This window comes from Orcinus orca, chromosome 13 (assembly GCF_937001465.1).
Source record: "Orcinus orca chromosome 13, mOrcOrc1.1, whole genome shotgun sequence".
Classification (NCBI taxonomy): domain Eukaryota; kingdom Metazoa; phylum Chordata; class Mammalia; order Artiodactyla; family Delphinidae; genus Orcinus; species Orcinus orca.
In genome coordinates this window covers 66,717,117-66,743,540 of record NC_064571.1, presented here as the reverse complement: position 1 = coordinate 66,743,540, position 26,424 = coordinate 66,717,117, and the positions used below count along the sequence as shown (strand labels likewise).

Genomic DNA, 26,424 nt, shown 5'->3' with positions numbered 1-26,424 from the left:
ACAATCTTGTTATGTAGGAAATATAAATTCTTAATTATTTCACTAAGAGTTGGGTTTCTGTGACTTATTGCTGAGAGCACTACTGACTGATATACCCACGCTCATGGAAGTAATTGGAGAGCTTGGCACCTAGCAAACTGTTTTCCACCACGGCCAGTTCACACACACACTCCCTTTCCCCATTCACAGGTACAGAAAGGGCCCTGGTCTGAGATGAGGAGAGCTGGGGTCAGGGATGCTATGTATTACGTCCCAATGGGCCCAGAATCACTCACTGTTCCACACAGACGCCCAACCCCAGCTCTCAGCCAAGTGTATTTGTGCTGATCAAAATACATCAGGCAGAGGACTTCCCTGGTGGCGCAGTGGTTAAGAATCTGCCTGCTAGTGCAGGGGACATGGGTTCGATCCCTGGTCCGGGAAGATCCAACATGCCGCAGAGCAACTAAGCTCGTGAGCCACAACTACTGAGCCCGCTCACCACAACTACTGAAGCCTGTGTGCCCCAGAGCCCATGTGCCGCAACTACTGAGCCCACATGCTGCAACTACTGAAGCCTGCGCACCTAGAGCCCATGCTCTGCAACAAGATAAGCCAGCACAATGAGAAGCCCGTGCACTGCAACTAAGAGTAGCCCCCGTTTGCCACAACTAGAGAAAGCACACACGCAGCAACGAAGACCCAACGCAGCCAAAAATAAAAATATAATAAAATAAATTTAAAAAAAACAAAATACATCAGGCAAGAACAGTTGAATTAAAAACAGTCACATCTACTCTCACCTCATTTGCTATGATATGAAATAATGATTGTTAATGTTGTCTTGTCAAAAGATTATTAGCCTGGAAGAAAGGAAACCTGGGAAGGGACACCAGTGGAGGGAGGACAAGGGGGTGGGAGAGGGAGGGGAGATAGCATGCACAGCAGTGGAAAAGCAGGCACCTTAGATTCGATGTCTGTGTGTCCTTGGACAAGTCACTTAACCTCTCTCAGCCTCACTTTTCTTATCTGTAAAATGTAGATTCCAACAGTACCTATCTTAAAAGGATGGTATGAGACTCATTCATGTGTTGATTCTTTGATTCATTTATTCAGATAACATGTGTTGAGTTCTTACTATGTACCAAGCACTGTCCTAAACACCAGGGATATAGTAGTGAGAAAAACAGTCAAGGTGTCTGTTCTCATAGAGCTTACATTTCAGTGGAGAAACACAGAAATGAATTAAAATAATGAAAAATTTTAAATCACATAATATCACTACAAAGCAGAAAATCAAAGTAGGATAAGGAGATAAAAAAGAATGAATTGGGGTGGGGAGGAAGTATCTCTACTTTAGATGAGGTCAATAGGGAAAGCTTTTCTGAAGATCTGGCATCTGTCCTATGATTTGAATAATGAGAATACAAAGATCTGAGGAAGAGCATTCTGGTAGAGGGACTAACAGATGCAAAGGTCCTGAGGCTAGTATAGGTTTAGCATGTCTAAGAAACAGAAGGAAGGTGCTACAGTTAATGCTTTAAGATAGATGGTGGGGGGGCGGGGTGGTGGTGGTAATGAGGAGACGAGAAGAGGATGGAACTTTCAAAATCCCATCAAGCTCTACAGGATATGGTGAGGAGTGTGGATTTTTAACTGCAACAGGAAGCCGATGGCAGGTTTTAAGCAGGGGAGAATAGGATCTGATGTCAGTTTATTATCATTACAAAAGAAGTATATATGTTTTGTGGAAGATGAAATGCTAATTAGCAGAAATAAGAAAACCAAGACACTTTGTTCCTACCACCCAAGAACTACCACCATTAAACACTTTGGTGCATGTCCTTCCAGATCTTCATCTTAGGCATACTCCAATTTCCTCCAGTGTCCCCAGAATACCACTTCTAGCTGGTTCGTGTAAACCAAAGTCCAATATAGGACCACACCCGACATCTGGTCATTACATCCTTTAAGGCCATTTTCATCTAGCCCAGACCCCTGTCTTTTTTTTTTTTTTTTTTTTAGGACACTGACTTCTTAAAAAGACCAGACAGTGGTCCCTCAGAAAGCCCCCCTTTCTAGATAAGACTGGCTTACTTCCTCACGGTGGCATCTAACTTATTTTATTCTTTGTATTTCCTGTAAACTGGCATAAATCATTTTCTTGTGTGGTTATGGGACCAGTTTAATAACTATACAGTTAGGTACATTTATTTATCTGTTCTCAGTGTTGAGCAACTTTCATTTGGATTTTTAATTAAGTTATGAAGTTTCACGATTTAAAGGACAAAACTGTATTAAAAGAAAATTTCTGCCCACCATCCCATTCTCTTTACCCCAAACCCTACAGATACCCTTTTTAAAAACAGTTTCTCTTTTAGCAGTCCAATAGTTCCTCCTCCAATTTTTTACACAAACAGCAGCACACTATACACACTGTGCACACTTTATGTTTATTTAACCTCATGCTCTAGGGATGTCTCCAGACGAGCACAGAGACAGTCCTTGCTTTTGGTCTGCTTTGTTTTTGTGGCTCCAGAATACTCCACTGGGTACATGTACCAGCATTCGTACAACTAATCCTCTGGCCATTCGTGTGTCCAAATGTTCCCTCTGACCGCTGTGTGGAGAAGGAGCTACTGAGGGTCAGGACTGGAAGTAGGATGTTTAGCTTGAAGGTCACCGTGGCAGTCCAGGCAAGAGGTCATCCTGGCTCAGACCAGGATGAAGTTAGTGCAGTCATGGAGAGCTGAGCTCAGTCGGCACATGTTTTAGAACTAGAGGCAGCTGTACTAAGCTGATGGAGGGAACGTGATATGTGATGTAAGGAGAGGGATTAAGGATAATCTCTGCCTTTTTCCTTTGAGCCAAAAGAATGTACAAACAGTTGAACCTTTACTTTAGTAAAGAACTTTAGCTCCTCTTGCAGATAATGAAAAACATTCAATGGTCAGTGTTTTCTACTATTTTGGATAGGTGGTCAGGGAAAGTCTCTCTGAGGAGGTGTGAATTAATAGAGACCTAAATAAAGGGAGGGAGCAAGCTCCCCGAGTATACAGGGACTGAGCATTCTACACAGAGGGTGCAGTCTGTACGACAGCTCTGGAGCAGGACACACTTGAGTATTCCAGGTCCAGCAGGAAAGCCACTGAAGCTACAGCACAGTGAGATGGATGGAGATAGGAAATGAAGTCAGGAAATGGGGCAAGCCAAGAACATTTGGGTTTCGTAAGCAGTGGTAAGAAATTTGTATTTTATCCTGAGAGTAACAGAAATGCATTGGAGGGTTTTGAGATGGGTAATGACACGATGTTTTTCAAAGATCTCTCAGGCTGCTATACAGAGAAAAGACCAGGGTGGAGGCGGTCGTGGGGTTGGGGTGGGGGGAATGGAATCCTTGGAAGGTTATTGCAGTAGGATAGGGAGAGGTAATGGTGATTTAGCCTGTGGGAAGGGGTGTTAACTGGGGTATGGGTGAGAAGTAGTCAGATTCACTTACCCAAGCTAAACCGTATGTCTGTGTACCACTCAGCAGGGTATTCAGCACAGTAAACCAGATAGTAGCCTTGGAGGAGTCCATTTCCCATGCAGAAGACAAAGCCTCTGAAAAGGAATACAACTGGAAACGGCCTCCCTCTAGTGAGCAGTGAGTAAACAAATGTCCTAGGGTATATGGGGGAGAAAGGTCAGGATCCATTGTTAAAAAAAAAAAAATCAATCACTGAGATGAAGCAACAGGCAATCACATCAAACCCATTTTTAAAAACCATTTCCCTTAAATGTATGCAATGAAAGGACATTATTATCTGGTTCTAGAGCAATCACTTAGGCTATTTGTCTTGTTTCATTAATATGCACAGTAGCCACCATGCATTTCAAGCCACAACAGCCTTGAAAGGTAAATTTCATCCTTATAAATTTAGTTAATAAATTCAATCCTATAAACACAGGACTGGAGATCAGCTTTACATGGATCTAGAAGTGAAATCCAGATTATACTGGAAGAAAGATAAAGCCAGGCTTAACCCATGTAGCAGCGGAATGGAATTGTGATAGGAGTCGTTCAGACATATGTGGCTTTCCATATGTCTCTCTAATATGATTTAATTACTGATATTGTAGCATTCCCTAGAAGGTGGGCTGCAGAACCACTTGAGAAAAGTGAGAGATTCCTTTAAATGCAAGGAGCTATGAATCTAGAGGAATCTAGGAAGACGTTAAAAAATATAAATAATGTCAAAATTAAAATTTGCCCAAGATATAATGCTAAATACTAGACAGCAAACTATGTCCTGTTTCTGATTTTTCTTCTTTTATGGTGCAATATAACCATCATACAGGAAAGTTCATAAACCTATGTGAATAGTTTAATGAATTACTATCAAATAAACACTCATAATGTCACTAACCCAAGTCAAGAAACGGAATATTGCCATCACCCGGAAGCCTCCTATGGGTCCCTCCTGTTCACAGTGCCACCATTACCCCAGAGGTCACCACCATCCTGATTCCTGTAATAATCATTTCCTTTTGCTTCTTTACAATTTTACCTCATTTGTATGCATCCCTAAAAACATAGTTTATTTTGCTCATATTTAATTCCATATGAAAGGAAACTCGTCATGTTTCTAAGACTCAAGCATGTTGTTGTGGATGGCTATAGTTCATTTATTTTCATTGTTGTATATTATTGTCATGTATGAATATACCACATGTGCTTATCTATTTTACTTTGATGAATATTTGAGTTCCTTCCATAGTGTTTTACTTACTCAAAGATAATTTTCCCAACCCACACACAAATGGTCACCTTATTTTTGATAAAGGAGGCAAGAATATACAGTGGAGAAAAGACAGCCTCTTCAGTAAGTGGTGCTGAGAAAACTTGACAGCTACATGTAAAAGAATGCAATTAGCACACTCCCTAACACCATACACAAAAATAAACTCAAAGTGGATTAAAGGCCTAAATGTAAGGCCAGACACTATCAAATTCTTAGAGGAAAACATAGGCAGAACACTCTATGACATAAATCACAGCAAGATCCTTTTTGACCCACCTCCTAGAGAAATGGAAATAAAAACAAAAATAAACAAATGGGACCTAATGAAACTTCAAAGCTTTCGCACAGCAAAGGAAACCAAAAGGCAACCCTCAGAATGGGAGAAAATATTTGCAAATGACAATGGATTAATTTCCAAAATTTACAAGCAGCTCATGCAGCTCAATAACAAAAAAACGAACAACCCAATCCAAAAATGGGCAGAAGACCTAAATAGACATTTCTCCAAAGAAGATATACAGACTGCCAACAAACACATGAAAGAATGCTCAACATCACTAATCATTAGAGAAATGCAAATCAAAACTACAATGATATATCATCTCACACCAGTCAGAATGGCCATCATCAAAAAATCTAGAAACAATAAATGCTAGAGAGGGTGTGGAGAAAAGGGAACACTCTTGCGCTGCTGGTGGGAATGTGAATTGCTTCAGCCACTATGGAGAACAGTATGGAGGTTCCTTAAAAAACTACAAATTGAACTACCATATGACCCAGCAATCCCACTACTGGGCATATACTCTGAGAAAACCATAATTCAAAAAGAGTCATGTACCAAAATGTTTATTGCAGCTCTATTTACAATACCCCGGAGATGGAAACAACCTAAGTGTCCATCATTGGATGAACGGATAAAGAAGATGTGGCACATATATACAATGGAATATTACTCAGCCATAAAAAGAATTGAAATTGAGCTATTTGTAATGAGGTGGATAGACCTAGAGTCTGTCATACAGAGTGAAGTAAGTCAGAAAGAGAAAGACAAATACCATATGCTAACACATATATATGGAATTTAAGGGAAAAAAATGTCATAAAGAACCTAGGGATAAGACAGGAATAAAGACACAGACCTACCAGAGAACGGACTTGAGGATATGGGCAGGGGGATGGGTGAGCTGTGACAAAGCGAGAGAGAGGCATGGACATATATACACTACCAAACGTAAGGTAGATAGCTAGTGGGAAGCAGACTCATAGCACAGGGAGATCAGCTCGGTGCTTTTTGACCACCTGGAGGGGTGGGATGGGGAGGGTGGGAGGGAGGGAGATGCAAGAGGGAAGAGATATGGGAACATATGTATATGTATAACTGATTCACTTCGTTATAAAGCAGAAACTATCACACCAGTGTAAAGCAATTATACCCCAATAAAGATGTTAAAAAAAAAGAAAAAGAAAAAAAAAAGAATGCTCAACATCATTAATCATTAGATAAACAGAAATCCAAACTACAATGAGATATCATCTCACACCAGTTAGAATGGCCATCATCAAAAAATCTACAAACAATAAATGCTGCAGAAGGTGTGGAGAAAAGGGAACCCTCTTGCACTGTTGGTGGGTGGTGCACTGTTGCACTGTAAATTGATACCGCCACTATGGAGGTTCCTTAAAGAGCAAAAAATAGAACTGCCATATGACCCAGCAATCCCACTACTGGGCATATACCCTGAGAAAACCATAATTCAAAAAGAATCATGTACCAAAATGTTCATTGCAGCTCTATTTACAATAGCCAGGACATGGAAGCAACCTAAGTGCCCATCAGGAGATGAATGGATAAAGAAGATGTGGCACATATATACAATGGAATACTACTCAGCCATAAAAAGAAACAAAATTGAGTTATTTGTAGTAAGGTGGATGGACCTAGAGTCTGCCATACAGAGTGAAGTAAGTCAGAAAGAGAAAAATAAATACCATATGCTAACACACATATATGGAATCTAAGAAAAAAAAATGGTCATGGAGAACCTAGTGGCAAGATGGGAATAAAGACATAGATGTACTAGAGAATGGACTTGAGGATACGGGGAGCGGGAAGGGTAAGCTGGGACAAAGTGAGAGAGTGGCATGGACATATATACACTGATAGCTAGTGGGAAGCAGCCACATGGCACAGGGAGATCAGCTCGGTGCTTTGTGACTACCTAGAGGAGTGGTATAGGGAGTGCGGGTGGAGACACAGGAGGGAAGAGATACGGGGACATATGTATATGTATAACTGCTTCACTTTGTTATAAAGCAGAAACTAACACACCATTGTAAAGCAATTATACTACAATAAAGATGTTAAAAAACAAAAGCTAAGGAAGAATATAAACAGGTCATGCAGCTCAGTATTACAAAAACAAACAACCCAATCCAAAAATGGTCAGAAGACCTGAATAGACATTTCTCCAAAGAAGACATACAGATGGCCAAGAGGCATATGAAAAGCTTCTCAACGTCACTAATTATTAGAGTAATTCAAATCAAAATGACTATGAGGTATCACTTCACACCAGTTAGAATGGGGATCATCAGAAAATCTACAAACAACAAATGCTAGAGAGGGTGTGGAGAAAAGGGAACCCTCTTGCACTGTTAGTGGGAATGTAAATTGATACAGCCACTATGGAGAACAGTATAGAGGTTTCCTAGAAAACTAAAAATAGAACTAACATACGACGCAGCAATCCCACTACTCAGCATATACCCAGAGAAAACCATAATTCAAAAAGACATATGCACCCCAATGTTCATTGCAGCACTCTTTACAATAGCCAGGTCATGGAAACAACCTAAATGCTCATCGACCGACAAATACATAAAGAAGACGTGGTAAATATATACAATGGAATATTACTCAGCCATAAAAAGGAATGAAATTGGGTCATTTGTAGAGATGTGGATGGACCTGAGACTGTCATACAGAGTGAAGTAAGTCAGAAAGAGAAAAATAAATACCGTATGCTAACTCATATATGTGGAATCCAGAAAAGTGGAACAGTTGAACTTGTTTGCAAGGCAGAAATAAAGACACAGATGTAGAGAACAAATGTATGGACACCAATGGGGAAAGTGGGTATGTGTGGGGGTTTGTGTGGGATGAATTGGAAGTTTGGGATTGACATATATATACTAATACGGATAAAATAGAAAACTAATAGGAACATGCTGTGTAAATTAAATAATAAATAAAATTAAATTTAAAAAAAAGCTAAGGAGAAAAAAATAGATATATTGGACTTCATCAAAATTAAGAACTTTTGTACAGCAAAGAACATTATTAAGAAAGTAAATTGACAATCTACAGAATGGGAGAAAATGTTTTCAAAGCAGTATCTGATTATGGGTTTATATCCAGGTATACAAAGAACTACAACACAACGACAAAGACAAACAACTCAATTAAAAGGGCAACGGATTTGAATAGACATTACTCCGAAAAAGATAAACAAATGTTCAATAAGCAAATGAAAGGATGCTCAACATCTTTAGAGATTAGGAAAATGTCAACCAAAACCATAATGATATACCACTTTAAGGCAACTAGGAGGGCTATAATTTAAACAAAAAAGAAAAGAACAAGTGTTGGTGAGGAGAAATTAGAACTACTATACATCGTTGGTGGGAATGTAAAATGGTGTAGCCACTTCAAAAAAACCAGCCTGACAGTTCCTCATAAAGTTAAACAGAGTTACCATATGACCCAGAAATTCCACTCCTAGGTATCTACCCTAGATAAATGAAAATGTATGTTAATACAAAACTTGTACACAAATGTTCATAGCAGCATTATTCATAGTAGCCAAAAAAATAGAAACAATGTCCATCAACTGATGAATAAACAAAAATGTTATAAATCCATACTGCTGGCATATTATTAAACTATAAACCACACGGATGAACCTTGAAAACAGTATGTTAGGTGAAAGAAGCTACATATTTTATGATTCCATTTATATGAAATATGCAGAATAGGCAAGTCCTTAGAGACAGAAAGTAGACTGAAGGTTGGCAGGGGATGGGGAATTAAGGAATGGGGAGTGACTGTTACCAGGTACAGGACTTCTTTTTGGGGTGATGAAAATATTCCGGAATTAGATAGTGGTAATGATTGCACAATTTTTTGGATATACTAAAAACCAGTGAATTGTACATTTAACATGGTGCATTTTATGATATGTGAGTTACATCTCCATTTTTTAGGTTAAGTAAGAGAAAATTCTGGCAGTGGAGCCCAGAGGTTAAATTGTAGGGCCTCTTCCACTTACCAGATGGATGACCCTGTCACTTAACTTCAGTACGTCTGTTTCTTCCTCTGCTCATTTCATAGCATTGTAAGGATTAAGTGAATTAATATACTCAAAGTGCTTAGAACAGGACAAATAATAAAAGCTGATTAAATATGTTATTTTTGTAAACATTATCTTTATTAGGTTGTTGTTGACATTACTCTTCTGTTCAGGTACAGGATGTTCCTTTCCACATATTTGGGTCTTTTTTTGTGCGTTCCTCAGTAGGTTTTAAAGTTTTTTCATATATATTTTGCACATTTTTAATGTTTAAACCCAAGGGTTTTTTAAAAGGGTTTTAAAAAGGTTTTTTTCTTTTTAAAATTGTGTTACTGTAAATAGGATTTTCCATTTACATCTGTAACTGTTTTACATATACAAGAAGGCCTTTAACATTAATTTTGTTCCCAGCCACATCCTGAACTCCCTTATTATTTATAATACTTTTTCAGTGTATTTTCCAGGTCTATCAGCATCTGCAAATAATGTTACATTCTGCTCTTTAAAAAGAATCTGGAAGCATTTGTTCTTTGACCATGCTCTGGAATGACATAAATAGCACCAGAATTACCCGTATTTAAATATTTGGTAGAAGCCCTTTGTGAAATCTACCTTGGACTGTATTATTGGGAGGAGGAGTTGTTAATATTATTGATCATATTTCTATTTCTCTCATGGTAATCGGTTTGTTTAGATTATCTATGCCTTCTGGGGCATCCTAATAAATTCTAGAAAATTTATATTTTCATAGAAAATCATGCATGTTATTCAAGTTTTTGAATGCATCTGTAAAAAACTAAGATAGTATTTTATGACACTTTTAAACTTCAGTATATTTGCGTATTACTCCATCACCACAAGGATTCTACATGCTGTCTTTTCATAGCCACAGATGTATGCCTACCCTCTTCTGACCCCTGGTAACCACTAATCTGTTATCCCTTTCCATAGTTTTATCATTTCAAGAATATTATGTAAATGGACTCATACATATGTAACCTTTGAAATCAGCTTTCTTCACTCAGCATATCTCCCTCGAGATTCATCCAAGCCCTAAGACATATTTGTTAGTGAAAAAAGAAACCTGTAAAATAGTATCTAAAATTTGGCCCCTTTTCATAATCAAGAAAGGGAAATAAGAATCTATGTACAGATTTGCTTATTTTTATAAAAGCTTTATTGAGATAAAATTAACATACCTAAAATTCACCTTTTAAAGTGCACAATTCAGGTTTTTTAGTATATTCACAAAGCTGTGCAGCCATCACCACTATCTAATTCCAGAACATCTTCATTACCACAAAAAGAGGCTCCATACCTAGTGGCAGTCAATCCCAATTTCCCCCACTCCCTAGCCCCTGGAAACCAGCAATCTATTGCTAATATCTGTCTGAAAGGATTAGCCTGTTCTGAATATTTCATATAAATGGAATTATATAATATGTGGTCTCTTGTGACTGACTTCTTTCATTTAGCATAATGTTTTCAAGGGTCATCCATGTTGTATCACTACTTAATTTCATTTTTATAGCCAAATAATAGTTAATTGTATGGATATATGACATTTTGTTTACCCATTTGTCAGCTGATAGAAATTTGGGTTGTTTCCACTTTTTTTTAACATCTTTATTGGAGTATAATTGCTTTACAATGTTGTGTTACTTTCTGCTGTATAACAAAGTGAATCAGCTATATGTATACATATATCCCCATATCCCCTCCCTCTTGCATCTCCCTCCTACCCTCCCTACCCCACCCCTCTAGGTGGTCACAAAGCACAGAGCTGATCTCCCTGTGCTGTGCAGCTGCTTCCCACTAGCTATCTATTTTACATTTGGTAGTGTACATATGTCTATGCTACTCTCTCACTTTGTCCCAGGTTACCCTTCCCCCTCCCTGTGTCCTCAAGTGCATTCTCTACATCTGCGTCTTTATTCCTGTCCTGCCCCTAAGTTCATCAGAACCTTTTTCTTTTTCTTTTAGATTCCATATATATGTGTGTTAGCATACGGTATTTGTTTTCTCTTTCTGACTTACTTCACTCTGTATGACAGACTCTAGGTCCATCCACCTCACTACAAATAACTCAATTTCGTTTCTTTTTATGGTTTAGTAATATTCCATTGTATATATATGTCCCATCTTCTTTATCCATTCACCTGTCAATGGACACTTAGATTGATTCCATGTCCTAGCTACTGTAAATAGTGCTGCAGTGAACATTGTGGTATGTGTCTCTTTCTGAATTATGGTTTTCTCAGGGTATATGCCCAGTAGTGGAAATTTTTGATGATGGCCATTCGAACTGGTGTGAGGTGATACCTCATTGTAGTTTTGTTTTTTGGTTTTTGGGTTTTTTTGCAGTACGCGGGCCTCTCACTGTTGTGGCCTCTCCCGTCACGGAGCACAGACTCCGGACGCGCAGGCTCAGCAGCCATGGCTCACAGGCCCGGTAGCTCTGCGGCATGTGAGATCTTCCCAGACTGGGGCACGAACCCATGTCCCCTGCATCAGCAGGTGGACTCTCAACCACTGCGCCACCAGGGAAGCCCCTCATTGTAGTTTTGATTTGCATTTCTCTAATGATTACTGATGTTGAGCATCCTTTCATGTGTTTCCTGACAATCTGTATATCTTCTTTGGAGAAATGACTTTTTAAGTCTTCTGCCCGTTTTCAGATTGGGTTGTTTGTTTTTTTGATATTGAGCTGCATGAGCTGCTTGTATATTTTGGAGATTAATCCTCTGTCAGTTGCTCCGTTTGGAAATATTTTCTCCCATTCTGAGGGTTGTCTTTTCATCTTGTTTATGGTTTTCTTTGCTGTGCAAAAGCTTTTAAGTATCATTAGGTCCCATTTGTTTATTTTTGTTTTTATTCCCATTTCTCTAGGAGGTGGGTCAAAAAGGATCTTGCTGTCATTTATTTCATAGTGTTATACCTATGTTTACCTCTAAGAGTTTTATAGTGTCTGGCCTTACATTAAGGTCTTTAATCCAATTTGAGTTTATTTTTGTCTATGGTGTTAGGAAGAGTTCTAATTTCATTCTTTTACATGTAGCTGTCCACTTTTCCCAGCACCACTTATTGAAGAGGCTGTCTTTTCTCCATTGTATATTCTTGCCTCCTTTATTAAAGATAAGTTGGCCATATGTGCATGGGTTTATCTCTGGGATTTCTATCCTGTTCCATTGATCTATATTTCTGTTTTTGTGCCAGTACCAAACTGTCTTGATTACTGTAGCTTTGTAGTATATTCTGAAGTCAGGGACCCTGATTCCTCCAGCTCCGTTTTTCTTTCTCAAGATTGCTTTGGCTATTCGGGGTCTTTTGTGTTTCCATACAAATTGTGAAATTTTTGTTCTAGTTCTGTGAAAAATGCCAGTGGTAGTTCGATAGGGATTGCATTGAATCTGTAGGTTGCTTTGGGTAGTATAGTCATTTTCACAATATTGATTCTTCCAATCCAAGGACATGATATATATCTCCATCAGTTTGTATCACCTTTAATTTCTTTCATCAGTGTCTTATAGTTTTCTGCATACAGGTCTTTTGTCTCCTTAGGTGGGTTTATTGCTAGGTATTTTATTCTTTTTGTTGCAATGATAAATGGGAATCTTTCCTTAATTTCTCTTTCAGATTTTTCATCATTAGTGTATAGGAATGCCAGAGATTTCTGTGCATTAATTTTGTATCCTGCTACTTTACCAAATTCATTGATTAGCTCTAGTAGTTTTCTGGTAGCATCTTTAGGATTCTCTATGTATAGTATCATGTCATCTGCAAACAGGGACAGTTTTACTTCTTTTTGGATTCCTTTTATTTCTTTTTCTTCTCTGATTGCTGTGGCTAAAACTTCCAAAATTATGCTGAATAATAGTAGTGAGAGTGCACAACCTTGTCTTGTTCCTGTTCTTAGAGGAAATGGTTTCAATTTCTCACCACTGAGAACGACGTTGGCTGTGGGTTTGTCATATATGGCCTTTATGATGTTGAGGTACGTTCCCCCTATGCCTACTTTCTAGAGAGTTTTTATCATAAATGGGTGTTGAATTTTGTGGAAAACTGTTTCTGCATCTATTATATGGTTTTTATCCTTCAATATGCCAATATGGTGTATCACATTGATGATTTGTGTATACTGAAGAATCCTTGCATTCCTGGGATAAACCCCACTTGATCATGCTGTATGATCCTTTTAATGTGCTGTTGGATTTTGTTTCCTAATATTTTGTTGAAGATTGTTGCATCTATGTTCATCAGTGATATTAGCCTGTAGTTTTCTTTTTTGGGACATCTTTGTCTCGTTTTGGTATCAAGGTGATGGTGGCCTCGTAGAATGAGTTTGGGAGTGTTCCTCCCTCTGCTAATTTTGGAAGAGTTTGAGAAGAATAGGTGTTAGCTCTTCTCTAAATGTTTGATAGAATTCGCCCATGAAGTCATCTCGTCCTGGGCTTTTGTTTTTTGCAAGATTTTTAATTACAGTTTTAATTTTAGTGCTTCTGATTGGTCTGTTTATACTTTGTATTTCTTCCTGGTTCAGTCTGGGAAGGTTGTGCTTTTGTAAGAATTTGTCCATTTCTTCCAGGTTGTCCATTTTATTGGCATAGCGTTGCTTATAGTAATCTCTCATGATCCTTTTATTTCTGCTGTGTCAGTTGCTACTTCTCCTTTTTCATTTCTAATTCTATTGATTTGAGTCTTCTCTGTTTTTTTCTTGATGAGTCTGGCCAATGGTTTATCAATTTTGTTTATCTTCTCAAATAAACAGCTTTTAGTTTTATTGATCTTTGTTATTGTTTCCTTCATTTCTTTTTCATTTATTTCTGATCTGATGTTTATGATTTCTTTCTTTCTGCTTATTTTCGGGGGTTTTTGTTCTTCTTCTCTAATTGCTTTAGGTCTAAGGTTGGGTTGTTTATTTGAGATGTTTCTTGTTCCTTGAGGTAGGATTGTATTGCTATAAAGTTCCCACTTAGAACTCCTTTTGCTACATCCCATTGGTTTTGGGTCACCGTGCTTTCATTGTCATTTGTTTCTAGGTATATTTTGATTTCCTCTTTGATTTTTTCAGTTATTTCTTAGTTATTTAGTAGCGTATTTTTTAGCCTTTCATGTGTGTGTGTGGTTCTTTTTTTACAGTTTTTTTCCTGTAATTGATATCTAGTGTCAAAGGGTTGTGGTCGGCAAAGATATCTGATACGATTTCAATTTTCTTAAATTTATCAAGGCTTGATTTGTGACCCAAGACATGACCTATCCTGGAGAATGTTCCATGAGCATTTGAGAAGAAAGTGTATTCTGTTGTTTTTGGATGGAATGTCCTATAAATATCAATTAAGTCCATCTTGTCTAATGTGTCATTTAAAGCTTGTGTTTCCCTATGTATTTTCATTGTGGACGATCTTTTCATTGGTAAAAGTGGGGTATTAAAGCCCCCTACTATTATTGTGTTACTGTCGATTTCCCTTTTATGGCTGTTAGCATTTGCCTTATGTATTGACATGCTCTATGTTGGGTGCATAAATATTTACAATTGTTATATCTTCTTCTTGGATTGATCCCTTTATCATTATGTAGTGTCCTTCCTTGTCTCTTGTAACATCCTTTATTTTAAAGTCTATTTTATCTGATATGAGAATTACTACTCCAGCTTTCTTTTGATTTCCATTTGCATGGAATATCTTTTTTCAATCCCTTCACTTTCAGTCTGTATGTGTCCCTAGGTGTGAAGTGGGTCTCTTTTAAACAGAGACAGCATACATACGGTCTTGTTTTTGTGTCCATTCAGCCAGTCTATGTCTCTTGGCAGGAGCATTTAATCCATTTACATTTAAGGTAACTATCGATATATATGTTCTTATTATCATTTTCTTAATTGTTTTGGGTTTGTTTCTGTATGTCTTTTCCTTCTCTTGTGTTTCCTACCTAGAGAAGTTCCTTTAGCATTTGTTGTAAAACATGTTTGGTGGTGCTGATTTCTCTTAACGTTTGCTTGTCTGTAAAGTTTTTAATTTCTGCATTGAATCTGAATGAGATCCATGCTGGGTAATCTTGGTTGTAGGTTTTTCTCCTTCATCACTTTAAATATGTCCTGCCACTCCCTTCTGGCTTGCAGAGTTTCTACTGAAAGATCAGCTGTTAACCTTATGGGGATTCTTTTGTATGTTATTTGTTGCTTTTCCCTTGCCTTTAATATTTTTTCTTTGTATTTAATTTTTGATAGTTTGATTAATATGTGTCTTGGCATGTTTCTCCTTGAATTTATCCTGTATGGGAGTCTCTGCACTTCCTGGACTTGATTGACTATTTCCATTCCCATGTTAGGGAAGTTTTCAAGTATAATCTCTTCAAATATTTTCTCGGACTCTTTCTTTTCCTCTTCTTCTGGAACCCCTATAATTTGAATGTTGCTGCATTTAATGTTGTCCCAGAATTCTCTGAGACCATCCTCAATTCTTTTGATTCTTTTTTCTTTATTCTTCTCTATGGTAGTTTATCCACTCTTATATCTTCAAGGTCACTTATCCATTCTTCTGCCTCAGTTATTCTGTTATTGATTCCTTTCAGAGAATTTTTAATTTCATTTATTGTGTTGTTCATTATTGTTCGTTTGCTCTTTAATCCTTCTAGGTCCTTGTTAAATGTTTCTTGTATTTTCTCCATTCTGTTTCCGAGATTTTGGATCATCTTTACTATCATTACTCTGAATTGTTTTTCAGGTAGACTGCCTATTTCCTCTTAATTTGTTTGGTCTGGTGGGTGTTTATTTTGCTCCTTCATCTGCCGCATATTTCTCTGTCTTCTCATTTTCCTTAACTTACTGTGTTTGGGGTGTCCTTTTCGCAGGCTGCAGGTTCATAGTTCCTGTTGTTTTTTGTGCCTACCCACAGTGGGTAAGGTTGGTTCAGTGGCTTGTGTAGGCTTCCTGGTGGAAGGGATTGGTGCCTGTGGTCTGGTGGGTGGGGCTGGATCTGTCTTTCTGTTGGGCAGGGCCACATCCGGTGGTGTGTTTTGGGATGTCTGTGAACTTAGTATGATTTTAGGAAGCCTCTCTGCTAATTGGTGAGGTTGTGTTTCTGTCTTGTTAGTTGTTTGGCATGTGGCGTCCAGCACTGGAGCTTGCTGGCTGTTGGGCGAAGCTGGGTCTTAGCGTTTAGGTGGAGATCTCTGGGAGAGCAGTTGCCAATTGATATTACATGGGGCTGGGAGGTCTCTGGTCATCTGATGTCCTGAACTCAGCTCTCCCACCTCGGAGGCTCAGGCCTGACACCAGGCCAGAGCACCAAGACTCTGTCAGCCACATGGCTCAGAGGAAAGGGTGGAAAAAAAAAAGGAAAAAAATAAAATTAAAAAAATTAAAATTTAAAAATTATTAAAATAAAAAAATTAAATTAAAAAAAGGGCAACCAAATGAATAAACAAATCCACCAATGATAAAAAGCGCTAAAAAGTAAACTAAGATAAGCATAAAAATCAGAAACAAATCAGTAGCAGACAGCAAACCCTAAGTCTACAGTTGCTCCCAAAGTCCACCACCTCAATTTTGGGACAATTCTTTGTCTATTCAGGTATTCCACAGATGCAGGGTTCATCAAGTTGATTGTGGGATTTAATCCCTGTTCCTGAGGCTGCACTGGGAAATTTCCCTTTCTCTTCCTTGTTCGCACAGCTCCTGGTGTTCAGTTTTGGTTTTGGTCCCACCTCTGCGTGTAGGTTGCCCTCAGGCATCTGTTCCCGCCCAGACAGGAGGGGGTTAAAGCAGCAGCTGATTGTGGTGCTCTTGCTCACTCAGGCCATGGAGAGGGAAGGGTATGGTAATCTCAATTGGAATGTGGGGCAAGCCTGCAGCATCAGAGGCTGGCATGACGTTGCAACCGCCTGAGGCTTGCTGTGTGTTCTCCTGGGGTAGTTGTCTCTAGATCATGGGACCCCGGCAGTGGCGGGCTGCACAGGCTCCAAGGGGGTGTGGATAGTGACCTGTGCTTGCACACAGGATTCTTGGTAGCAGCAGCGTTAGTGTTTCATGCCCATCTCTGGGGTCCAAGCTGATAGCCACGGCTCACGCCCATCTCTGGAGCTCACTTAGGCAGTGCTCTGCCTTCTGTGGGCACATGGAGGAGGAATCCTCTCTCCTCGTGCACCCCAAAACCATGGTCTCTTGCCTCTTTGGCAGGTCCAGACTTTTCCCCAGACTCCCTCCTGGCTAGCTGTGGTGCACTAGCCCCCTCAGGCTGCCTTCACACAGCCAACCCCAGTCCTCTCCCTGGAGTCTGATCTCCAAAGCCCAAGCCTCAGCTCCCAGCCTACACCCACCCTGAAGGGTGAGCAGACAAGCCTCTCGGGCTGGTGAGTGCTGGTTGGCACTGATCCTCTGTGCAGGAATCTCTCCACTTTGCCCTCTGCACCCCTGTTGTTGCACTCTCCTCTGTGGCCCCAAAGCTCCCCCCACCCACCCACCCCTCATCTCTGCCAGTGAAGGGGCTTCCTAGTGTGTGGAAACTTTTCCTCCTTCACAGCTCCCTCCCCAAGGTGCAGGTCCCTTCCCTATTCTTTTGTCTCTGTTTTTTCTTTTTTCTTTTGCCCTACCCAGGTACATGGGACATTTCTTGCCTTTTGGGAAGTCTGAGGTCTTCTGCCATTGTTCAGTGGGTGTTCTGTAGGAGTTGTTCCACATGTAAATGTATTTTTGATGTATTTGTGGGGAGGAAGGTGATCTCCACGTCTTACTCCTCCGCTATCTTGAAGGTCCCTCCCTGTTTCCACTTTTTAACTACTATGAATAATGCTGCTATGAATATTCACATCTAAGTTTTATGTGTATGTATGTTTTCATTTTTCTCAGATAGATACCTAGGAGTGGAATTTTGGGGTCTTATGGTTAACATTTTGAGGAACTGACAGAATGTTTACCAAAGTGACCATATTTGCTTACTTCCCCCCCCCAAAATAACCCTAAAAGGATAAATGGGAAAGTAATTTTAAAAGATACTTACCTATAAAGGGCAGAAGGATGGGAGGGGATAAAGAGTGGAAGGGATTGACATGAAGTGAAACATTGCTGAATTTACCTTCTTCATATAGTTTTGAACTTTTGACCATGTAAATGCCTTTAAATACAAAAAAAGACATCAAATATCAAAAAGTGAAGAAAGCAAATTGTAAAACTGAAGACAAACCAAAATATCGATATGAACCCAATTGTATATAAAACCAGTAACACACACACAAAAAGAATAATTTCAAGTGACATTTGAACATAGTGCTCTGACCATATAGCCTTAGTGGGCTATATTCATTCTAAGCACGGAAAGAATGGCAAATATATAATAAATTTTAATTTATTCTATTTTTACCAATAATAATGGTATTGTAGCTTATAAATTATTTTATGAATATTGTCAGATAGAGAAATCAAGGAAATATGCTATGTAACTAAGAACTAAGATTTTCAGTGTAGAAGACACAAATATAAAATTAAATGAAAAGTTGTAATGTTAAATTTGAATTGAAAATATCAGTATGGATCCATGACTTTTAAAACTGGCCCGCTCGAAGATCTAGGAGAAATGGCACACCAGCAACAAAAACACACTAAGCAACTGGGTCTTCATTTGTAAATACCATTACCTAAAGGAAGCAGGGCACCACAGAGAAGTAGCTCATTCTAGATCAAAGTCAGGAAAAGTACAAGGTTGAGTCAGAAATTTTTTGTGTGTTGGAAAATAAGGAAACAATTGAAGATTAAACAGGAGACAGGAGTTGTCAAAATTACATAGATGCCAACTGGAAAGGAATTCCACTGGCCAAATTTGTGACCAACTGGGTATTGATAAGAATAATGACCATAGTTGATTATAAACATCTGTAAATGGAGGTTAATCATTACTACCTCACTGGATTCTTATAAAAATTAAATAAGATGGTGTAAGAAAAATTGCCTGACACAGGATAATTGCTAAACAATTTGTTTCTCCTCCTATTTATATAGGTTATGAAGCTTTGAGGGTGTGAAGGTGGCTCAAGTTCTTAGAGGGAAAGGGTTTTAGAAGGCTAAAGAAAGCCTATTAAAAGATAGCTGTTGGCCTCCCAGTGTGGCCCTGTCAGTGCCAACGATGCCCTCAAAACAAGCCCAAAGGCAAAGTCCTTGCCTTTTGAAAACACAGGACATAGTGCATGTAGCCATTTTCCAAATTAAATCATGTATCCATCCAACCTCTACCTTCTGGATGTTATAGGTTGTTTTTTTTTTTTTGGTAATTCTTTTTTTTAATTAATTTATTTTTTTAATAGAACTTTAGTTGCGGCATGTGGGATCTAGTTCCCTGACCAGGGATCAAACCCTGGCCCCCTGCATTTGGAGCACAGAGCCTTAGCCACTGGATGACGAGGAAAGTCCCCAGACTAAGTCTGAATGCAAAGTCAGTACTCAATCACTTCTCATCCAAAGAGTATGTTCATCAAGACAGGCTCGCTACTATAATAAACAACTTCAGAGAGTTTCCATGTAATAAAAGCTCATTTCTTGCTTGTGTCAAGAACAGCACAATGCTGTTCAGGGGTGATGCTCTGCTCTATAATCATTGAGGATCCAGGCTCTTTCCATGCACCTTCCTCCTCTGGCCAACAGACAAAGACAGCGTGGAGGATTGTGTAAAGGTTTTCTTAAGGGCCAGGCTGCGGACTAGAAGTAGCACATATAACTCCCACTTTGGCGCCACCCAACTGCAACAGCGACTGGGAAATGCAGCCTAGCTGAACAGGCAAAAGACTCTGGAAAGCCAGGAGTCCTGGAGAACAAATAAGATTCTTCTGATCAGAAAAACTTTGATATTGGACAACTGGGAGCTGTTTAAAATAAGTGTTTCCTTGTAGAAAGATAAAAACAATGGAGAGGAAGGGGAGGAGAGTCCACCCAAGAGGCTAATAACCATTAGTGCTCTGGGGCGTTGCAGGTGAGTTTCACCTTCAGATCCCAATATGGCCTGAGACTCAGTTTCCCTGGGGTTTGGAACAAATTCCCTTTAATTCCCTCCTACACGTCTAATGTACATTTTCATTCTTCTGTGTTTGTTCTGATACAGAGCCTGATAAGCACTATGTAAATATAAAGTTTTCTATCACGGCTAAGTAAATATTCATTTGGGGGGGATGCTGATTGGAAAGGGTTAACTGAAATTGCAAATCCAAATTAAACTAAAGGAAAAACCTTTAAAATTACACATCTTGCATAGACTATCTCATATTTAACTAAGTCTTCTTCAAATATAAATGCTATTGCTGAGATTATCAAGCCTATTGAAGACTTCTCACTATATTAAATTTTAGACTTCACTGTCAATCAAAATAAATTCAAGTTCTATATATAAATACAAGGCTTCCATGTGTACATTTACTTGTTATGTATAGTAATAACTCCTTCCTCAACCCCATCTCCCCCTTCATCCACTACCTCATTTTTCTGCTTTCCTTTACAGCAGAACTCCTCCAAAGAGTTGTCTATACTTTCCATCTGTGTCTTTTCCTCCTTATTTCCTCCCTCCCCCCCAATAGAAACTGATCTTGGCGAGACCACCACAGACCTCCACATTTCCAAATCCAAGAGCCAATTTTCAGCCCTCTTATCTGACAAGTTAATCACTCCATCCTTCTGGAAACACTGTCTTCACGCAGCTTCCAGCACACCACTTTCTCTTGATTCTTCTCCTTCCTCACTGATTTCTCTTCATTTTCGATTGCTGGTTTCTCTTCATCTCCTTGACCTCTAAATATGGGAGTACCCCAGGGCTCGGGACTCTTTCTTTCTTTATTTACAGCCATTGTAGATGTGATCACATCTAGTCTCATACCTTTTAATATCATCTGTAGAATGACAACTCCCAAATTTATGCCTCCAGGCAGGATGTCTGCTGTCCTTGAACTCAGACTCATGTAGCCAACTTCCTACTAGACATCTAACTTAAAGGACATCTCAGACTTAATACATCCAAACCCAAACCCCTGATTCCCTACTCTTCCCCAAACCTGCACTTCCCTGAGTCTGCCCCATCTCAGTTCATTCTTCTGCTTGCTCAGACTGAGGACTTGAACCCTCACTGACTTCTCCCTCTTCTCTCTTCTTCTTCTTCTTCTCCTTTTCTCTCTCTCTCTCTCTCTCTCTCTCATAATCCACATAGAATCTGTTAGCAAATCCTGTCAGCTCTACCTTCAAAATATTTCCAGAATCTGGCCACCTCACACCATATCAATCAAACAGAAAGATAAGAAAATCTCCAAAACTTGGAAACTTAACATCATACTTCCAAATAATTTATGTTTCAAAGAGGAAGCCTCAAGGGAAAATTTAAAACTATACTGAACTCAATGAAAATGAAAAATACAATATATCAAAATTCGTGGGACACAGCTAAATCAGTGCTCGTAGAAAATTTTGTAGCACTAAATACATACAATAGAAAATAGGAAGGGTCTCAAAACCTCTACCTTAAGAACCTAGGGGAAAAAAAAAGAGAGAATAATAAATCCAAGGAGGCAATAAAAAAGATAAGAGCAAAAAATCAATAAAATTCAAAATAGTAAAACAATAATAAAACTAATTCTTTGAAAAGATTAATAAAATTTACCTTTAATGAGACTAATAAAGAAAAAAAGAGAAAACATAATCAGGAAAGAAACAGGGGATAACATTAGAGAACCTGCAAATAACAAAAGAATATTAATGAAATACTATGAACAACTATACATGCATAAATTTGACAGTTTAGATGAAATGGACTAATTCCTTGAAAAACACAAGCAATCATAACTCATCCTAATGAAACAGATCATTTGACTAGCCTTATAACTATTAAGGAAATTTAATTCATAATTTTAAAACTCCTCAAAAATGAGATCTCCAGGTCCAGATGGTTTCACTGGAGAATTCTACCTAACATTTAAAGAAGAATTAACACTAATTCTGCACAATCTCTTCACTTTATAAAGCTAATATTACTCTGACACAAAAACCAGACAAACACAGTACAAAGAAAAAAAACTACAAGCCACTAATGCCAAAAATTTTTAACAAACTGTTAACAAATAGAATTCAGCAATATATAAAAAGAATTATACAGCATGACCAAGTGAGGTTTATTCCAGGGCTGCAAGACTGGTTCAATATTGAAAAATCAATCAATGCAACCCAACATTTTAACAGAATAAAAAAAGAAATATTATGATCATATCAATCATTGTAAAAAAAATATGATGAAATTCAACCCCTTTAATGATAAAAGCTCTGAGAAAACAGGAATAAAGGAAAACTTTCTGAACTTGATAAAGCACATCTACAGCTAACATTATACTTAATGGTCAATGACTGAATGTTTTCCCTCTAAGATCATGAGCAAGACAAGATGTCTTTTCTCACCACTCTCACTTAACAAAGTGCTGGAAATTCTAGTCAGTGCAACAAGGCAAGAAAAAAATTAAAAGCATACAGATAAGAAATAAGAAATAAAACTGTTCCTGTTTGAAAATGACATGATTGTCTCTACAGAAAATCCCAAAGAACCATCCATAAAAGGAAAAATGCATAAATTGGACTTAACCAAAATTTTTTAAACTTTTGCTTTTTGTAAGACCCTGTTAAGAGAATGAAAAGACAAGCTACACATTGGGAAAAATATCTGGAAACCACATATCTTACAAAGAACTAGAAGTTTAGAATGCATAAAGAGCTCTCTTAACTCTCTCTTAGGTGTCATCTTTTCAAGGAAATCATATCAAAAAATATATATTTTGGGGGCTTTCCTGGTGGCGCAGTGGTTGAGAGTCTGCCTGCCGATGCAGGGGATGCGGGTTCGTGCCCGGTCTGGGAAAATCCCACATGCCGCGGAGCGGCTGGGCCTGTGAGCCATGGCCACTGAGCCTGTGCGTCCGGAGCCTGTGCTCCGCAACAAGAGAGGCCACAACAGTGAGAGGCCCGAGTAACGCAAAAAAAAAAAAAAAAAATTATTATTATTTTTTTTTAACTATCACAATGACCTTGGCAACTTAACTCCTCTGAACCTCAGTTTTCCATTGGTAAAAGGAGGAGAATAATAACCAACCTCAGAAGGTTGTTGAAAGAATTAAATGACATTATTAATGTAACTGGCACATATTAAAACTTAATGACTAAGTGTTTCTTTCCCCAACCAAGGAAATATATCATTAGAGTTTCTCTGTATAAAGCCGAGGGTCAGCCTAAGCCCAATGGTGAAAATGGTCTTTGTGCCCTAGTCTTTGGGTCTGCTCAGATCATATCCCCTGTGGGGCTCTCTCCCACTGCTTCCCTCTTTGCCCTAGGTTCTCAGGATCCCAGACATGCCTGACACAGACATGAATGACCGTTCCCCAAAATGTTTATTTTTCCTGGAAATTTCCCAGTCTTCAAATCTTTTCTTTCCAGTTCCTTTATTGAAACCTACCATTCTTTTGTCCTAATCCCTCAGGATGCTCTACTTCCTATTATCTTCTAAGCAACACCTAAAACCTATGGGCAATAATCTCTCAGAAGTGGAGTTAGCACCTGCTATAAGCACATTTGTAACTGATCTTTGGTGACTAGGAAAGAGACCTAAGTATCCTTCTCAAAAACTTACACCAGGGCTTCGCTGGTGGCGCAGTGGTTAAGAATCTGCCTCCCAATGCAGGGGACATGGGTTCGAGCCCTGGTCCGGGAAGATCCGACATGCCGCGGAGCAACTAAGCCCGCGCACCACAACTACTGAGCCTGCACTCTAGAGCCTGTGAGCCACAACTACTGAAGCCCGCGCACCTGGAGCCCATGCTCTGCAACGAGAAGCCAGCACAATGAGAAGCTCGCTCACCACAACAAAGAGTAGCCCCCGCTCACTGCAACTAGAAAAAGTCCGCGCACAACAACAAAGACCCATGCAGCCAAAAATAAATAAATTAAATAAATTAATTTAAAAAAAAACCTCTTATGCCAAAATAGAAGATTGAAGATAAATATTGTTTATCCCCTGAAAGAAAGTTGAGCCTGTCCCTCATTCATGCTTTGCATAAATACTTTAATCAAATAGTAATCAGATGGCACTCACCCTACCTAACATCAGTTCCAGTGTGAAAATGAGAATTGTGATTATGGAGAAGAGAGTCATTTCACAACTAGAGACACTTGGGGAAAGGAGAACACTACACAGAGTTTTTCCTTGTGGAGGTTCCCTGTGGCTTTGGGTATCGCTAGGGAACATGAAGGCCCTGCCTGAGTGAAAGGAGAAACAGTGAGAGAAGAATCCTAAAATAGATGAGGAAGGAAAAGAAAACATTTTTCTCCAGGTCTTAATTGTTGCCTTGCATGTGGCAATAAAAATCATCTCACAAGGTGACTTTCTCTGGTTCATCCCCTCCAAGACGGCAGATAAAGAGTAGTCAGTGATGCAAGATTTCCTGTTACCTCTCCTTGGGGTTTTTTTGCATTTTTTACCTGGCTCCCTGGAGACACATTGCTTTAAACCAAAGAAAACACTTGAATGGTAGGAATTTCAGACATGTTTCAGGGCCACAGAAAAGAGTTGTAGGGGCAGATGGTTTTTTGGTACCGATCAGATTGTGTTCAGGTAGGCTTATTCTGTTTATGCACCCTGCTGTCCTGATAAGAAGGCATCTATCCTGAGTGTGTGTGTGCGTGTGCGTGTACGTGTGCGTGTGCGTGTGTGTGTGTGTGTGTGTGTTACTACTACTGGGCCAGTGAAGAATATGAAACTCACAGAGGTATGGTAATTTTCCTAGGGCCACACAGCTACAAAGGGGCAGCAGAGATGAGATTTAAATGAGGGTCTCCTGTTTCAAAACAACTCACTCATTTCCAGTTGGAAAGGAAAATTCACATCAAAACATACAATTGGAAAAAAAAAATCTCACATGCCCTTCAAAAGAATCCATGTTTGGTTTTCAGTCATTTTAGTCTAAGGATCTTGTTGCATCTCTGGTAGTCATTTGTTGTATTTGCCACCCAGCATTCATTCTTCCTTTTTATGGTAACTACCCTGGTTCTCCACTCCCTTTCCATCTTAGCCCATGAGAGGGTTCATCCTCAGTCAATCAAAACAGTGACAGCCCTATTACACTGGTTGTTTCAGAGCTGGGCACATGACCCAACAAACCCCTTATGTTTTTTTCTAGAACTGTTTTTTCCCACATGCCTTGGATCTGAGAGTACACATACTCTTAGATGTTACAGTTGTCTTGTCACCACCAAAGGACAGCCTTTCTGAAAACAGAGCCAGTAAAAGAAGTAGAGCCAAGAGTTGGAGAGAGAAACCAGGTCTTGATGGTATCTTTGGAACCACTACATCAATCTGGACCTTAAGTTAGAATTTTCCAGTCATGAGAATTAATAAATTCAGGTTTTACTTAAACCTACTTGAATTTTCTGTCACTTGGAACTGAAAGAGTCCTGATTAATGCATCACCACACTGTTCTCTTTTGAAATAAGCATCAAACTTTTCCAAGTTTGAAACCAGACTTGGTGAAGGTTTTGAGTTGCATTTAATCATAAAACAAGAGTTTCCCCAAAATTATTTTCTTGGAGCAGAACTCACCAAGAGGTCTTTCCTTGTTGGAGCCTCTATGTATGCCAAAGGGCATTAGGCCAACCCGTCCTCTGAGCCCTTGGCCCACTTCCCCAAGTCCTTCCCAAGAAATAACAAACAGTGACAACGAACAGTCATTTGTCTATATACTCAGATGATACCTGTCATTGTAAGTAATGGTTTCGGACATATTAGAAAGTGGGAAGTGCAGGCCAAATGCAAAGGTGACTAAATACAGAATGAGTCAGTGGTGCATCCCATCCAAGTTTATGTTTTACTATGGACCTTGTGTTGTGGTTTGAATGGTGGCCCCCAAAATATGTTTATGCCCTAATCCCCAGAATTTGTGAATACTACTTCATTATAACAAAAGAGCGAATATTCTTACATGGCAAAAGATGAGTTTAAATGAAGGATCTTGAGAAGATGGTGTTATCCTGGATAATCTGGATAGACCCTAAATGCCATCACATGTATCCTTATACAAGAAAGGAGCAGAAGAAAAGAAAGATACACAGAGAAAAAGGCAATGTGACGACAGAGCATAGAGATGTAACCACAAGCCAAGGAATGCAGACAGCTACCAGAAGCTGGATGAGGCAAGGAACAGATCTTCCTTTAGAGCTTCCACAGGGACCCCTGCTGGCACCTTCTGGCCTCCAGAATGACAAGAGAAAAAATTTCAGACTTCTGGTCTCCAGCATGATGAGAGAAAAAATTTCTGTAGTTTT

At 39.0% G+C, this 26,424-nt stretch overlaps 1 protein-coding gene across 1 annotated transcript in view; it reads right to left on the bottom strand.

Annotated features, from left to right (window-relative positions):
* The window catches only part of SRD5A2 (steroid 5 alpha-reductase 2), a 55,899-nt gene that overhangs the window by 8,684 nt on the left and 20,791 nt on the right, over positions 1-26,424 (bottom strand). The window contains exon 2 of the mRNA XM_004268188.3: positions 3,479-3,642. Coding sequence (XP_004268236.1) covers positions 3,479-3,642 — 164 coding nt within the window. The remainder of the gene's footprint in view (positions 1-3,478; positions 3,643-26,424) is intronic.